Source organism: Oncorhynchus nerka, linkage group LG10 (genome assembly GCF_034236695.1).
Source record: "Oncorhynchus nerka isolate Pitt River linkage group LG10, Oner_Uvic_2.0, whole genome shotgun sequence".
Lineage (NCBI taxonomy): Eukaryota > Metazoa > Chordata > Actinopteri > Salmoniformes > Salmonidae > Oncorhynchus > Oncorhynchus nerka.
Window position 1 is genome coordinate 85,196,297 of NC_088405.1, and position 15,357 is coordinate 85,211,653.

The 15,357-nt window shown below is 44.2% G+C and overlaps 1 protein-coding gene across 1 annotated transcript in view; it reads left to right on the forward strand.

Moving 5' to 3' along the window:
- The window catches only part of LOC115136188 (follistatin-related protein 4-like), a 248,920-nt gene that overhangs the window by 100,492 nt on the left and 133,071 nt on the right, over window positions 1–15,357 (forward strand). Inside the window, exon 3 of the mRNA XM_029671728.2 lies at window positions 7,130–7,372. Within this exon, the coding sequence (XP_029527588.2) occupies window positions 7,130–7,372 (243 nt within the window). The remainder of the gene's footprint in view (window positions 1–7,129; window positions 7,373–15,357) is intronic.

Genomic DNA, 15,357 nt, shown 5'->3' on the forward strand with positions numbered 1-15,357 from the left:
ACTTCTCTATACTTCTGTCTGTTCCACTTCTCTATACCTCTCTCTGTTCCACTTCTCTTTACCTCTGTCTGTTCCACTTCTCTATACCTCTGTCTGGTCCACTTCTCTATACCTCTGTCTGTTCCACTTCTCTATACCTCAGACACTTCTCTATACATCTGTCTGTTCCACTTCTCTATACCTCAGACACTTCTCTATACTTCTGTCTGTTCCACTTCTCTATACCTCTGTCTGGTCCACTTCTCTATACCTCTGTCTGTTCCACTTCTCTATACCTCTGTCTGTTCCACTTCTCTATACCTCAGACACTTCTCTATACCTCCCTCTGTTCCACTTCTCTATACTTCTGTCTGTTCCACTTCTCTATACCTCTCTCTGTTCCACTTCTCTATACCTCTGTCTGCTCCACTTCTCTATACCTTTGTCTGTTCCACTTCTCTATACCTCTCTCTGTTCCACTTCTCTTTACCTCTGTCTGTTCCACTTCTCTATACCTCTGTCTGTTCCACCTCTCTATACCTCTGTCTGTTCCACTTCTCTATACTTCTCTCTGTTCCACTTCTCTTTACCTCTGTCTGGTCCACTTCTCTATACCTCTGTCTGTTCCACTTCTCTATACCTCTGTCTGTTTCACTTCTCTATACTTCTGTCTGTTCCACTTCTCTATACCTCTGTCTGGTCCACTTCTCTATACCTCTGTCTGTTCCACTTCTCTATACCCCAGACACTTCTCTATACATCTGTCTGTTCCACTTCTCTATACCTCAGACACTTCTCTATACTTCTGTCTGTTCCACTTCTCTATACCTCTGTCTGGTCCACTTCTCTATACCTCTGTCTGTTCCACTTCTCTATACCTCAGACACTTCTCTATACCTCTCTCTGTTCCACTTCTCTATACTTCTGTCTGTTCCACTTCTCTATACCTCTCTCTGCTCCACTTCTCTATACCTCTGTCTGTTCCACTTCTCTATACTTCTGTCTGTTCCACTTCTCTATACTTCTGTCTGTTCCACTTCTCTATACCTCTGTCTGCTCCACTTCTCTATACCTCTGTCTGCTCCACTTCTCTATACCTCTGTCTGTTCCACTTCTCTATACCTCTGTCTGTTCCACTTCTCTATACCTCTGTCTGGTCCACTTCTCTATACCTCTGTCTGTTCCACTTCTCTATACCTCAGACACTTCTCTATACATCTGTCTGTTCCACTTCTCTATACCTCAGACACTTCTCTATACTTCTGTCTGTTCCACTTCTCTATACCTCTGTCTGGTCCACTTCTCTATACCTCTGTCTGTTCCACTTCTCTATACCTCAGACACTTCTCTATACCTCTCTCTGTTCCACTTCTCTATACTTCTGTCTGTTCCACTTCTCTATACCTCTCTCTGTTCCACTTCTCTATACCTCTGTCTGCTCCACTTCTCTATACCTCTGTCTTTTCCACTTCTGTCTGTTCCACTTCTCTATACTTCTGTCTGTTCCACTTCTCTATACCTCTGTCTGTTCCACTTCTCTATACCTCTGTCTGTTCCACTTCTCTATACTTCTGTCTGCTCCACTTCTCTATACCTCTGTCTGTTCCACTTCTCTATACCTCTGTCTGTTCCACTTCTCTATACCTCTGTCTGTTCCAATGTCTCAGCGTCTTTGAACCTTCTTCACACTCTTTCACCTGTCTTTTATGTCTGCCTCTTAATTTACCCTTTTAAACTGCCCTCCATTGAATACAAAGTCATCATTTTGTGCTTGACTCTGAAATACAGATACCTGCCCAGGTCACACCTAAGTGAAGAGGTACTCTGTATTGTCTGTTTGGTTTTCATGTTTACACTCTTGATTCTATTTTGGCTCTAAAATGTTGTTTGTGCAAGACCCAAGGTAAATGGCCCTTATTTATGATTAATAAATTAAAGGTATTCTGTGTCGGGTAAATAGAGAGCGGCAGCAGCTTATAAACAGAGCAGGAAGTTAGCGTAACACTTTATTTGGATAGTCCATTTGTAGATGCTCTACTGACAATGTACAGACATTTCAACTAACTAGCTACTAATCCTAACCTTAACCATTATCCTAACCCTAAACGTAACCCTATCCCTAACTCTAACTCTAACCGTAACCCTTACTTTTAACTTACCCTAACCCTAACCTTAACCCTTATCCTAACCCTTATTCTTAACCTAACCCTAACCCTAACTCTAACCTTATCCCTTACCCTAACCCTTATTCTTAACCTAACCCTAACCTTAACCCTTAACCTAACCCTTATTCTTAACCTAACCCTAACCTTAACCCTTAACCTAACCCTAACCTTAACCCTTAACCTAAACCTAACCCTTATTCTTAACCTAACCCTAACCTTAACCCTTAACCTAACCCTAACCCTTAACCTAACCTTAACCCTTAACCCTTAACCTAACCCTAACCTTAACACTTAACCTAACCCTAACCTTAACCCTTAACCTAACCCTAACCTTAACCCTTAACCTAACCCTAACCTTAACCCTTAACCTAACCTTAACCCTTAACCTTTGACATAACCCTTAACCTAACCCTAACTTTAACCCTTAACCTAACCCTAACCTTAGCAAGAAGTTGCTTATCAGCAGATGTGTTGATAGTATGACCACCTGTAGTCTGAGTAGAACTATGAGGCCTTATGGGTCATTTGTATTGTGCCCTGGAGTTGCCTTGTAAGTTGTTTTACAAAAGTATTTAGGACCTTTGAACTTTTGATACTTTCTAAAGTGAATAATATTTCTGTCAATTTTATACATGTAGCTCCATATTCAGCTTTCTGTTTTATATCCACGTTCATCTTCCATGGAAAAGCCCAGGATATTGGATAACCTATCATGACGAAGGCGGTCATGCAGTTAATGGGTCATTTGCAACACTTAATTGAGAAAAATAGTTTTAGTTAAAATTCATATTGAACGTAATTATCCTTTAACGTTACTTCATAATTCTCTCAAACCACTGCCAGAGGGAGTATTTCTATCTTTCCAGGTCAGATAAAAAAACAGAACATTAGCATTTAATATAATTGGAAGAATTGTTTTCAGGATACTGTATGTGACACAGGTTAAGATGAGCCTTGTCCTTGAGGCAGAACTGAGTGATATCCATTAGATGGGCCAGCTCCGAAGTCAAAATGGACTATAATGTAAATTCATGAAAACAAAAATGTGCTTTTTGGTCTTAATTTAAGGTTAGGGTTAGGCATTAGGGTAAGCAGTGTGGTTAGGGTTAGGTTTAAAATCAAATTTGATGACTTTGTTGCTGTGTCAGCTACTGACCACTCTGCAGAGCTGCCTCCAGAACAAGATTCATGATGAAAAACTCTGACCTGGCTGCAATTCTAATTCCAAGTCGAGTCAACTTTATTGAGTTAATTACAAATCCTCACATCTGAGAGGTCATAGAGGGTTATAGGTTGGGCTAGTTTCAGTCTCAGCTCAAATCTTAGCTCTATGAATTTATATGTCCACTGGGGTTGATACGCACAATGTCACAGACATGAGAACTTATCTTATACACTGCAGTCTCTCACCCAAGCTCTGACCTCTTGTCTATTGATATTAAAAATATATGTCACAAACACTTTGCCTGACTGTGTCACACAGAGGGAGAAGAGGTTTGACGCCATGTCTCTTAATGTGATTATGTTCATCTGATTTAAACCAAATAGAATGATCTGGGAAATCATTTCAGAATCCAAAGCCTCCTTTTGGAACCCACATTGTATTTGCAAATGCCATTTCCTAAGCCTAAGGAGATGTGACTAGAAGTAAAGAAACGACGAAGACTGTAGATTGGGGCTCAGTTATTACTCTGTTACTGGAAGTCCTGCATCACTAGAGAAGTGGCACTTCCTCTCTAATTAGAGCAGTTTGGCAGGCCAGGCAGTCTCCCTCCCTCTAAGTGTCCCTCAGTGTTTCAAGGCAGATAACTCAGCCATATCTCTTCTTTTGTGGTTTGGAAAGTTTTCTTTAATTGCTGTTTAAATGTTAATCAGGCTTAGTATGTAGCCTCAGGTACAAACAGAGGTGTTTTATCGACTAAATACAGAGCATGTCCTTCTGCCTCCAGAGTATACTGACATACTGTTTTTGCAGATAGATGTTGTTGAAGATCCCCTTTCATTACAGAGACCTGATGCATCTGAAGGGAGCAAAATGAAAGATTGTTATTTCATAAAAGGATTAATAAAGCAAATGTCAATCCATCAAACACTCAGGGGAGGATGTACACATTCCTCTGGTAAATATCAAGCTCTCAGGGGAGGATGTACACATTCCTCTGGTAAATATCAAGCACTCAGGGGAGGATGTACACATTCCTCTGGTAAATATCAAGCACTCAGGGGAGGATGTACACATTCCTCTGGTAAATATCAAGCACTCAGGGAAGGACGTACACATTCCTCTGGTAAATATCAAGCTCTCAGGGGAGGATGTACACATTCCTCTGGTAAATATCAAGCACTCAGGGGAGGATGTGATTTTGACTTGTAATTATGAAAAAGAGGATAGCAGACAACAACGAACAATGATAGATCGTAGTGACAATGTTCACCCAAAAAAGTATTGGATTATTATGAGGGACAATTTCTGGATTCTGCCTAAGCCCGCTGGAGCTTAGATAGGAGGGACTAATAAATATACAAATGTAAGACTGAAAGCAGGGACTAGAGACGTGAGGCCCTGTCGCCGCTGGTCAGTCAGCATGTTCTCACTGCCATTGGCACAAAGGCTTGGTTGAACTTGTAAGTGCCCATGTAGAACGATTGAGCTGCAGCTCAGACAGGATTATCAAATGACACTTCAGCTTCCCAAGCTAGTCACAACTGAAGCTTACACGGACCACGAGAGTAGAGAAGGAAGGCTTACTGTAGGCATGCCGGAATTTAAACACCAGAACCTAGACACCAGAACTTTTCTCATTGTTTTTGTTGTGGCTTGTTCTGCAAAGGTAGACTTTAGGGGAGAGAATGGGGAAGGGTCGGGAAAACAACCAGTGGTTCCGGACGGTGCTGAGCATTTCATCTTTGGTGCTTAGAGAATACAAACAATCCAGTAATCGTCCCTGACCTTGACACCGACAACAAGGTCATTGAGGAGCCGGGGTATTTGCATTCCCTCAAATGATTTGCGGATACATGCAGAACAATTAGCAAACTGGATTATCAGGCATCGTGTTGTGTAACCCCCCACCCCCATAAGACACACACATACGCACACACACACACCTCTCTGTGACTGTACCTGTACTCCTCTCTCTCTCTCTCTCTCTCTCTCTCTCTCTCTCTCTCTCTCTCTCTCTCTCTGTGTCTGTCTCTCTGTCTCTCTGTCCGTGTCTGTCTGTCTGCGTCTGTCTCTCTGTGTCTGTCTGTGTCTGTCTCTCTGTGTCTGTCTCTCTGTGTCTGTCTGTCTGTGTCTGTCTGTCTGTCTGTGTCTGTCTGTGTCTGTCTCTCTGTGTCTGTCCGTGTCTGTCTCTCTGTGTCTGTCCGTGTCTGTCTCTCTGTGTCTGTCCATGTCTGTCTGTCTGTCTGTGTCTGTCCGTGTCTGTTTCTCTGTGTCTGTCTGTGTCTGTCTGTGTCTGTCTCTCTGTGTCTGTCTTGTGTCTGTCTGTGTCTGTCTCTCTGTGTCTGTCCGTGTCTGTCTGTCTGTGTCTGTCCGTGTCTGTTTCTCTGTGTCTGTCCGTGTCTGTCTCTCTGTGTCTGTCTGTCTGTCTGTGTCTGTCTGTCTGTCTGTCTGTCTGTCTGTCTGTCTGTCTGTCTGTCTGTCTGTCTGTCTGTCTGTCTGTCTGTCTGTCTGTCTGTCTGTCTGTCTGTCTGTCTGTCTGTCTGTCTGTCTGTCTGTCTGTCTGTCTGTCTGTCCGTGTCTGTCCGTGTCTGTCTGTCTGTGTCTGTCTGTCTGTGTGTGCACGTGTGCATCCTCTGGAGTCTCCTTTATGTAATTAAATGACTTTCATCCTCTAACAATGGAACCGCACCTTTGTTAATAAATATTCTAGGGCTTTAGATACGATTATACTCAAGGCAGATTTAATTTGTGTTTTCAACAGTTTTATTATAATAGTAGGGATAGAGGTCTTGAGTTGAGCTACAATGGTTTCATAAAAGGGAATTAAAAGATGACCCTCTAGAGCATCAAACAATGATGTATTATGCTGAATAATTCTGAATGAAATATTATGCTGAGTGATGCCAATCAGATACCCAATATAGTACATTCCTGGACAATAATTCCCCACCTGCCCATGATGCTTCATCGCTGAGGTTGAGATCCCCTGCCTCTCCTCCAAGAAAGGTAGCTTAGCCGCTAACCCCAGTCCAGCATGCCTGTCTCGCCGCAGCCTAGCCGCTAAGCCCAGCCCAGCATCCCTCTCGCGCCGCAGCCTAGCCGCTAACCCCAGCCCAGCATTCCTTTCTCGATGCAGCCTAGCTGCTAATCCCAGCTCTATCTCCTCTCTCCTCCCAGCCTAGCTCATAACACCAACCCAGCTCTTTCCCAAACCAGGCTTCATAAATCCCAGCTCAGATCCCAACAGGAGAGCGATCCCTCCCAGGCCCCAGGGCCCGGGAAGATCAATCCAAGGTGGAGTGACTGCAAGCCTCAGCAGCTTTTGCCCTGCTTTAAGTGCAAATAGATTCAATCAGCAGGGAGTGAGAGGGCCTCCATGGTGAGGGGTCCGGGACTGACAGGTGCTAGGAGGGATGTGTGAGGAGAAGTAAGGTGCAATGTGTGTATGTGTGTGTGTGTGTGGAATATATTGTTCTTTTTTCAAAGGGAGGTGTTAATGAGTGCACCAGAATGGAAAATCACAACACTGTTATTTTCAGTGATTTTATTCACTTTATTTTGGCGCACACAACAGGTGTTCAAAGTGATTAATGTTCTGTCCTCCAACACAACCTGTCCAACCATCCTTCCTATTTTTCATACTGGGTTTTCTTAGTATGATAGGATGCTGTTCAGTACATGTTGTTTTTCAGAGTCTACTGGCAGTCTACCAGCTTAAACCCTGGCTTTCTTCCTGTCTATTCCAGTCTCTGTCAGTGTTTCTTCCCACCTAAATCCTGGCTTCCCTCTCTCTCTCTCTCTCTCTCTCTGTTTCTTCCAGTCCACTCTGGGTCAGACGGAGGACCCTGCAGGAGGACATACTGTGGGAGGGGCCGCCAGTGTGTGCTGCTGGAGGTGACGGGCCGGGCAGAGTGTGTGTGCCAGGAGAAGTGTCGGCCCACCTTTGTGCCGGTGTGCGGCTCCGACGGCAGGTTCTACGAGAACCACTGTGAGGTGTACCGCACTGCCTGCCTGCAGAAGAGACGGATCTACGTGGTGCACAGCAAGGACTGCTTCTTCAAAGGTAGAACCACATCACCACACAGTGATGTTGTTATTATTGAACATGTTGATGTTCTGATACCAAACAAGTCAAATTGAAAAGATACCATTTTGTTTAATGAATCAAAGGAACTCTAAAACCCGAAGCTGGGAGATAATTAAATCCACACACTGCAACTGTGAGTTACAAACAAAACATTCTCTAGAAGTTGTGCTAATTATGTCAGTTGAGGACACAGAATTCCTTCTTAAAATACAGACAGCAACAAAAACAGTGACGGATGGCTAGACTTTATTTTTCTAAGTAATTCTTTCATTCAATACAAATGGAGTCAAACAAATGGGGCATTAAATAAATGAAAGAGGGAAATTATTTGTGCCTCATCCGTTTGTAGTCTGTGTCCTGGCACTCAAGGCTATTGTCCTGGAAACCATATCATTGCACAGATTGGTCTCTTACCGTATGCAGTCTCCATTATAAGAGGTTGTATTCAGCTTCTATATGCTTTTATATTGTATTAGGATTCATTTCAATGAATTAATTGAGCCAGTTCTTAAAACTGAAGAAACTGAACATTGCCCACTAAACAATGTTAGAATAATGTAAGCCGAATGGCAGGCTTATATATAGGAAATGTCCTTTACATGTATGTTGAGTTTTCAAATATAATTCAAAGTATTGCATAAGCATCCCAGCAATATCTAACATCTGCACATATTTTCTGTCAAACCTGCAACTTCAGTTTGCTAACAGCTTCAATTCATAACAAATTACCACAGATCACAAATACTGCATTGATTATCATTGGACTCCCAGACCCTTCCCTCCTGAACAAATGTGCAATTCAGGAAAAAAATCCTGCCTTATTATCCACAATGCAGACCACCCACTCAGTCACTGCTTCGACCTCCTGCCATCAGGATGTAGCTACTGGTCGGTAAAAGGCCACTCTAATACAATATAACAGTAGCAGTACTCTAATGTTAAACTCCTCTGTTTCACTGTCGATACTAGGACAGTGAAGGTTGTTTCTTGTTGTTACACATCACACTGAACAATGTAACAGCCAGTAGGCAGCACTACATCTATTATTTACTGACTGTTTCCCTGTTGATAATGTCTACTGCTTTTCATTGCTTAGTCTGGGATGGGGAAGGCTGTGTCTTGCTGTCTACCTGTGGTGAAACATCATTTCCCCTTGAAGACCACCTCTTTAAGGAATACCTAGGATAGGATAAAGTAATCCTTCTCACCCCCTTAAAAGATTTAGATGCACTATTGTAAAGTGGCTGTTCCACTGGATGTCATAAGGTGAATGCACCAATTTGTAAGTCGCTCTGGATAAGAGCGTCTGCTAAATGACTTAAATGTAAATGTAAGACCCAGGAACAGTATCCATTGAGTCTTTACTGTCTACAATAACGTATGAATGACTGGCTGAGGAGGCAATGCCCCTACTCGTTTCTACTCCTCTAAAGATCATTTCCCCTTGTAAACCCGTGAACAGTATCCATTGAGTCCTTACTGTCTACAATAACGTATGAATGACTGGCTGAGGAGGCAATGCCCCTACTCGTTTCTACTCCTCTAAAGATCATTTCCCCTTGTAGACCCGTGAACAGTATCCATTGAGTCCTTACTGTCTACAATAACGTATGAATGACTGGCTGAGGAGGCAATGCCCCTACTCGTTTCTACTCCTCTAAAGATCATTTCCCCTTGTAGACCCGTGAACAGTATCCATTGAGTCTTTACTGTCTACAATAACGTATGAATGACTGGCTGAGGAGACAATGCCCCTACTCGTTTCTACTCCTCTAAAGATCATTTCCCCTTGTAGACCCAGGAACAGTATCCATTGAGTCTTTACTGTCTACAATAACGTATGAATGACTGGCTGAGGAGGCAATGCCCCTACTCGTTTCTACTCCTCTAAAGATCATTTCCCCTTGTAGACCCGTGAACAGTATCCATTGAGTCTTTACTGTCTACAATAACGTATGAATGACTGGCTGAGGAGGCAATGCCCCTACTCGTTTCTACTCCTCTAAAGATCATTTCCCCTTGTAGACCCAGGAACAGTATCCATTGAGTCCTTACTGTCTACAATAACGTATGAATGACTGGCTGAGGAGGCAATGCCCCTACTCGTTTCTACTCCTCTAAAGATCATTTCCCCTTGTAGACCCAGGAACAGTATCCATTGAGTCCTTACTGTCTACAATAACGTATGAATGACTGGCTGAGGAGGCAATGCCCCTACTCGTTTCTACTCCTCTAAAGATCATTTCCCATTTTGACTGGGACAGTAAAACACAGTAATTATCGGCCTTATGCTTCTATCAATAGAAGCAAGGAGCGGAGTACAGTACATGGTTTACAATGGTGTCATGTGAAGCTGGGTCCAGGTAGTTAGAGAGGAGAAGTGAACATGCAGAAATGTTCTGTCATCTCACATTTGAGTGCCAGAGATCCCCGGCAGACACTGCCATGCATGCTTCATTCAAATTAGGCAGGTGTTCAATAGCAACATTACACTTGATTACCGTTTCAGTGCAAGCCAGCGACGGAAGAGGCTCACATTAGTAGTAATGCTTAAATGTCAGTGAAGACGTATTTGTTTACCTTCCTGTGCGAAGAGCGGTGGGGTGGAACATTATAGAGTCTGCTGAAAATGCAAGGATTAGGTACAGATGTAGGATATTCATTTGAAGCCAGTTTTCTACAGTAGAAAAATTCTGTAGCAACATGAAATGTGAATCATTACGTGGATTGTAATGAATGGACATTTTTGTAGTTGTTGATGCACTTTTCGTGAGGGAATATCAAGTCTTCATTTTCAAGATGGAAATGACAAACTTCAGAAGCCTTTTAAAACCTCAAATACACAACTAGTTTTACATTTGCTGCACTGCAAAAGGGTGATCAAATTGAAATCCTATATCTGTTATGTACTATAAATAGGATGGAGTTTAACTTTAATACAGCATTATGACATCAACTGGTATTTATAAGACTGTCACCACCATTATCAACCGTACAAAAGCACGCAGAAATAGACTAAAGTGTTGATTTTTCTAAAACCGCAAAAGAATCAGTAGGAGATTGTAGGATTCAGAGCCAAAAAAAAGATTATTCTATCAAATGATGACTGAAAACCAGCTGTCCTCTAAGAACCATTTAAAATGGTTAAGTATTATGGACAAAATGAGTCAGAGTGAAGGGGATTGGCATAACAGTCCCTTATCTAGAGAAAACTGTACAAAACCCATGTTTTACTATCGCTTTCCTTATGGATGGATACAAGGTGGAGGAGGACGTATAGGAAAGTACTTAAGGCTTCTCCCCCTCAACACCTTATTCCTGTTTCCCCCACACAGAAATACTCTTTCAACCCCTTTGTCAACCAATCATTTTGAAGCCAATAGGAAGAGATTGCAGCCTGCCATCCACTCAATAGTATTGATGTAAGCCTTTGGCTCTTGACAATTGGCCTGTGACAAGTTGGAGATATGATTGTGGGGTGCTCTCGAAATGCCTATGGAATCCTGGCTCAGGCTTTTGTCGTATTTCGTGGTGACGTTACTTTAGTGTTTCAACAAGGAGTGTAGTTGATGGGAATACAATAAATCACCAGTCATCTCACATCTCACCAGTATGCCACATTCAGGTGGCATACTGTACATCCTTGAACACACACGCAAACACAAATGTACATGCACAGCACACTCAGACACACAGATCACCCACACAAGAACTGGTCAGCAAACTACCCCACAGTACAACTCCATTTGCTTGATTGGAAATAAATACAAACAAGAGAACAACTTTGTTTGCCCTTGTTTTTACTTCTGAACAACATCCTGGGTCAGGCCCATTTCCCGACCCCCTTTAATTAAAACAACGCTCGCTAAAACAATCCAAACAGAACTAACAGAACTAACATGGCTGATTATTTGAATAGCTTTCATCTCCTGAATGATGGACCACAACAAAGCACAGCCTGTTCTGCTGCAGCCTGCAGCACAGCGGGAGGTCTGTGAAGCAGCCAGGCTGACCGACCGATTTCTTCTTCCCATTCAGCCAGCCCAATCCAACTCACCAGCAGGGTGTGTCCTAAATGGTCCCCTTCTCCCTACCCTTCTCCCTACCCTACCTCCTACCCTCCTCCCACCCTTCTCCCTACCCTTCTCCCTACCCTACCTCCTACCCTACCTCCTACCCTCCTCCCACCCTTCTCCCTACCCTTCTCCCTACCCTACCTCCTACCCTACCTCCTACCCTTCTCCATACCCTTCACCCTACCCTACCTCCTACCCTTCCTCCTACCCTTTTCCTACCCTTCTCCCACCCTTCTTCCTACCCTTCTCCCTACCCTTCCTCCTTCCCTTATGCCTACCCTTCTCCCTACCCTTCCTCCTACCCTTCTCCCACCCTTCTTCCTACCCTTCTCCCTACCCTTCCTCCTTCCCTTATGCCTACCCTTCTCCCTACCCTTCCTCCTTCCCTTATGCCTACCCTTCTCCCACCCTTCGCCCTACCCTTCCTCCTACCCTCCTCCCACCCTTCTCCCTACCCTTCTCCCTATCCTTCCTCCTTCCCTTATGCCTACCCTTCTCCCTACCCTTCTTCCTACCCTTCTCCCTACCCTTCCTCCTTCCCTTATGCCTACCCTTCTCCCTACCCTTCCTCCTTCCCTTATGCCTACCCTTCTCCCTACCCTTCTTACTACCCTTCTCCCTACCCTTCCTCCTTCCCTTATGCCTACCCTTCTCCCTACCCTTCTTCCTACCCTTCTCCCTACCCTTCCTCCTTCCCTTATGCCTACCCTTCTCCCTACCCTTCCTCCTTCCCTTATGCCTACCCTTCTTACTACCCTTCTCCCTACCCTTCCTCCTTCCCTTATGCCTACCCTTCTCCCACCCTTCTTCCTACCCTTCTCCCTACCCTTCCTCCTTCCCTTATGCCTACCCTTCTCCCTACCCTTCCTCCTTCCCTTATGCCTACCCTTCTCCCACCCTTCTCCCTACCCTACCTCCTACCCTCCTCCCACCCTTCTCCCTACCCTTCTCCCTACCCTACCTCCTACCCTTCTCCATACCCTTCTCCCTACCCTACCTCCTACCCTCCTCCCACCCTTCTCCCTACCCTTCTCCCTACCCTACCTCCTACCCTTCTCCATACCCTTCACCCTACCCTACCTCCTACCCTTCCTCCTACCCTTCTCCCTACCCTTTTTCCTACCCTTCTTCCTACCCTTCTTCCTACCCTTCTCCCTACCCTTCCTCCTTCCCTTCCTCCTTCCCTTCATCCTACCCTTCTCCCTACATTGACCACGGTCAAAAGTATTGCACTAGAGAATAGGGTGTTTTTTGGGATGAGGCCCCAGCCTGTAGATTGCGTTTAAAAATGACTCTACCAGGGTCAGACCGAGTTCAGAAACAAGCAATTGAGGGGCCATTGCCGCTCCTCGCGATTCTTGATAATGATCAATTGGACACGTCACACGTCGGACAAATTAGAGCAACAGCGATGGATGGAAGTTCACTTGTCCTCCTCTTCTGTTTTTCTTCTCTCAGCATTTGACTGCTCTCTGGTCTCTTATCGGTCTGCTTGGTTTGATGTCTGGCTGTGGTTATTGCATTAGCTATCAGAACTGCTTTTCACTGTGCCCTGTGCCCACTGTGTGGACTCTTTTCTTAAGTGTCTGTCTTATTGCTTGCTGATCTTTGACCCCTTGTGTCTAAAGCCATTAGCTCAGTTACAAAAACACTTTGGTTTTGGAGGAGTAGATCAGTTTCAGGCACAGTTCACGCCCTGCAGACCTCAGCCAACCGCTTGCAGGGCCACCCGGGTTCACAGTGTGAAGCGGAGGTCTGAAATGCTCCTGACTCTGTACACAAGCCAGTAATCTACATGATGCTGAATACTGTGCAGTATATGGCTCATCATACCACTGCACTGTCATGTCATTTTACAGCTACATCAAATAGTTTTACTCTCATTATTTTAAGTATGAATTGCTTGTAAGTTATACACACAAACTGGACCTGTTCTGTCTGTAGTTTTCCTACTTCCAAGAATGTCATTGTTTTAATGTCATATTAAACAATGTTGAGCATTATTTTGTACTGAAACGGAATAGACTGAGTATACAAAACATTAAGTTACAAAACGTCATACTATTGAAGTTGGCTGGATGTCCTTTGGGTGGTGGACCAATCTCGCTATACTCAGGAAACTGTTGTGTGAAAAACCTAGCAGCGGTGCAGTTCTTGACACAAACCGGTGCGCCTGGGACCTACTACCAAACCCCGTTCAAAGGCACTTCAGTATTTTGTCTCGCTCCATTCACCCTCTAAATGGCATACATACACCATCCACGTCACACACACACCATCCACGTCACACATACACCATCCACGTCACACATACACCATCCACGTCACACACACACATCCACGTCACACATACACCATCCACGTCTCACATACACCATCCACGTCTCACATACACCATCCACGTCTCACATACACCATCCACGTCTCACATACACCATCCACGTCACACATACACCATCCACGTCTCACATACACCATCCACGTCTCACATACACCATCCACGTCACACATACACCATCCCTGTCTCACATACACCATCCACGTCTCACATACACCATCCACGTCACACATACACCATCCCTGTCTCACATACACCATCCACGTCTCACATACACCATCCACGTCACACACATACCATCCCTGTCTCAAGTGTCTCACGGCTTAACCATCCTTATTTAACCTGTTTATCAACAAGGGTTCATAGCGTTCACCTGGATTCACCTGGTCAGGCAACAGTATGCTGCCTTCTCCGAGATGGCATAGCAGTTCAGACGTCTTTTGTCCTCATCTTGTCGTGTCCTGTATATATATATATTTACAACTTTTTTCACATACATTTTATTTTTATTTTCCATCAACTCATCTTCAAAACACTCTCCTGCAACCCGCCTCACCAATTTATATTTATAAATAAGTATTATTTACCTCAAATCTGCAATCCTCCAAGAAGCCATCCAGAAACTCCAAGAAGCTAGCCAGAAACTCCAAGAAGCTAGCCAGAAACTAGCCAGAAGCTAGCCAGGAGCTATCCAGAAGCTAGTTCAGAAGCTAGTTCAGAAGCTAGTTAGCTTCTTTACTGGCTAATCATTAGTATTCAGCTAACCACGGTTTGTGGTCATCAGCTATCCTTTAGCTCGAAAATCTATCGCCAGTTTTGTACGGCGCAACGCGGCTCGGAACGGAACATACCGGACCAATTTTTCTCTCCATGTCCCTGGATTTCAACTGCTCTCTGGACATTCATACCCAGATCCCACAGCTAGCTAGCTGCTATCCGTGTGACTATCTGCTTTCGTCGATTCCGGAGCAAACATCAATTACTCCGGAGCTAGCCAGCTCCGTCAATCACTCCTGAGTTCCATCAATCACTCCTGGGCTGCAGTCACCTATCCGGACCCGTTTTACTGCCTACGCGGAGCCCCACCGGGCCTTCACAACTGGACTGCCGATGTTATCTACCCGAAGGAGATCCGGCTGGCTGCTCCGTCGCGACATTACCTGGACGCCCATCTGCGGCCTGCTAACCGTTAGCTGTCTTACCGGCTGCTCTCAGAATAGACAATCGGACAATTTATTTATTTGTATTATTATTATGTTTCTTCTTGGGCCTCTATAACTATATCTAATGTTTATTTTATTTTTTATTTATTTATTTGTTGTTTATTTTTTTTGTGTGATTTGGATAAAGGTGGCTAACAACACACTGGACCCTTTTGATCACTCGACTAAGGATGCCTCTCCTTAATGTCAATATGTCTTGTCCATTGTTGTTCTGGTTAGTGTTTATTGGCTTATTTCACTGTAGAGCCTCCAGTCCTGCTCACTACATTTACATTTAAGTCATTTAGCAGACGCTCTTATCCAGAGCGACTTACAAATTGGTGC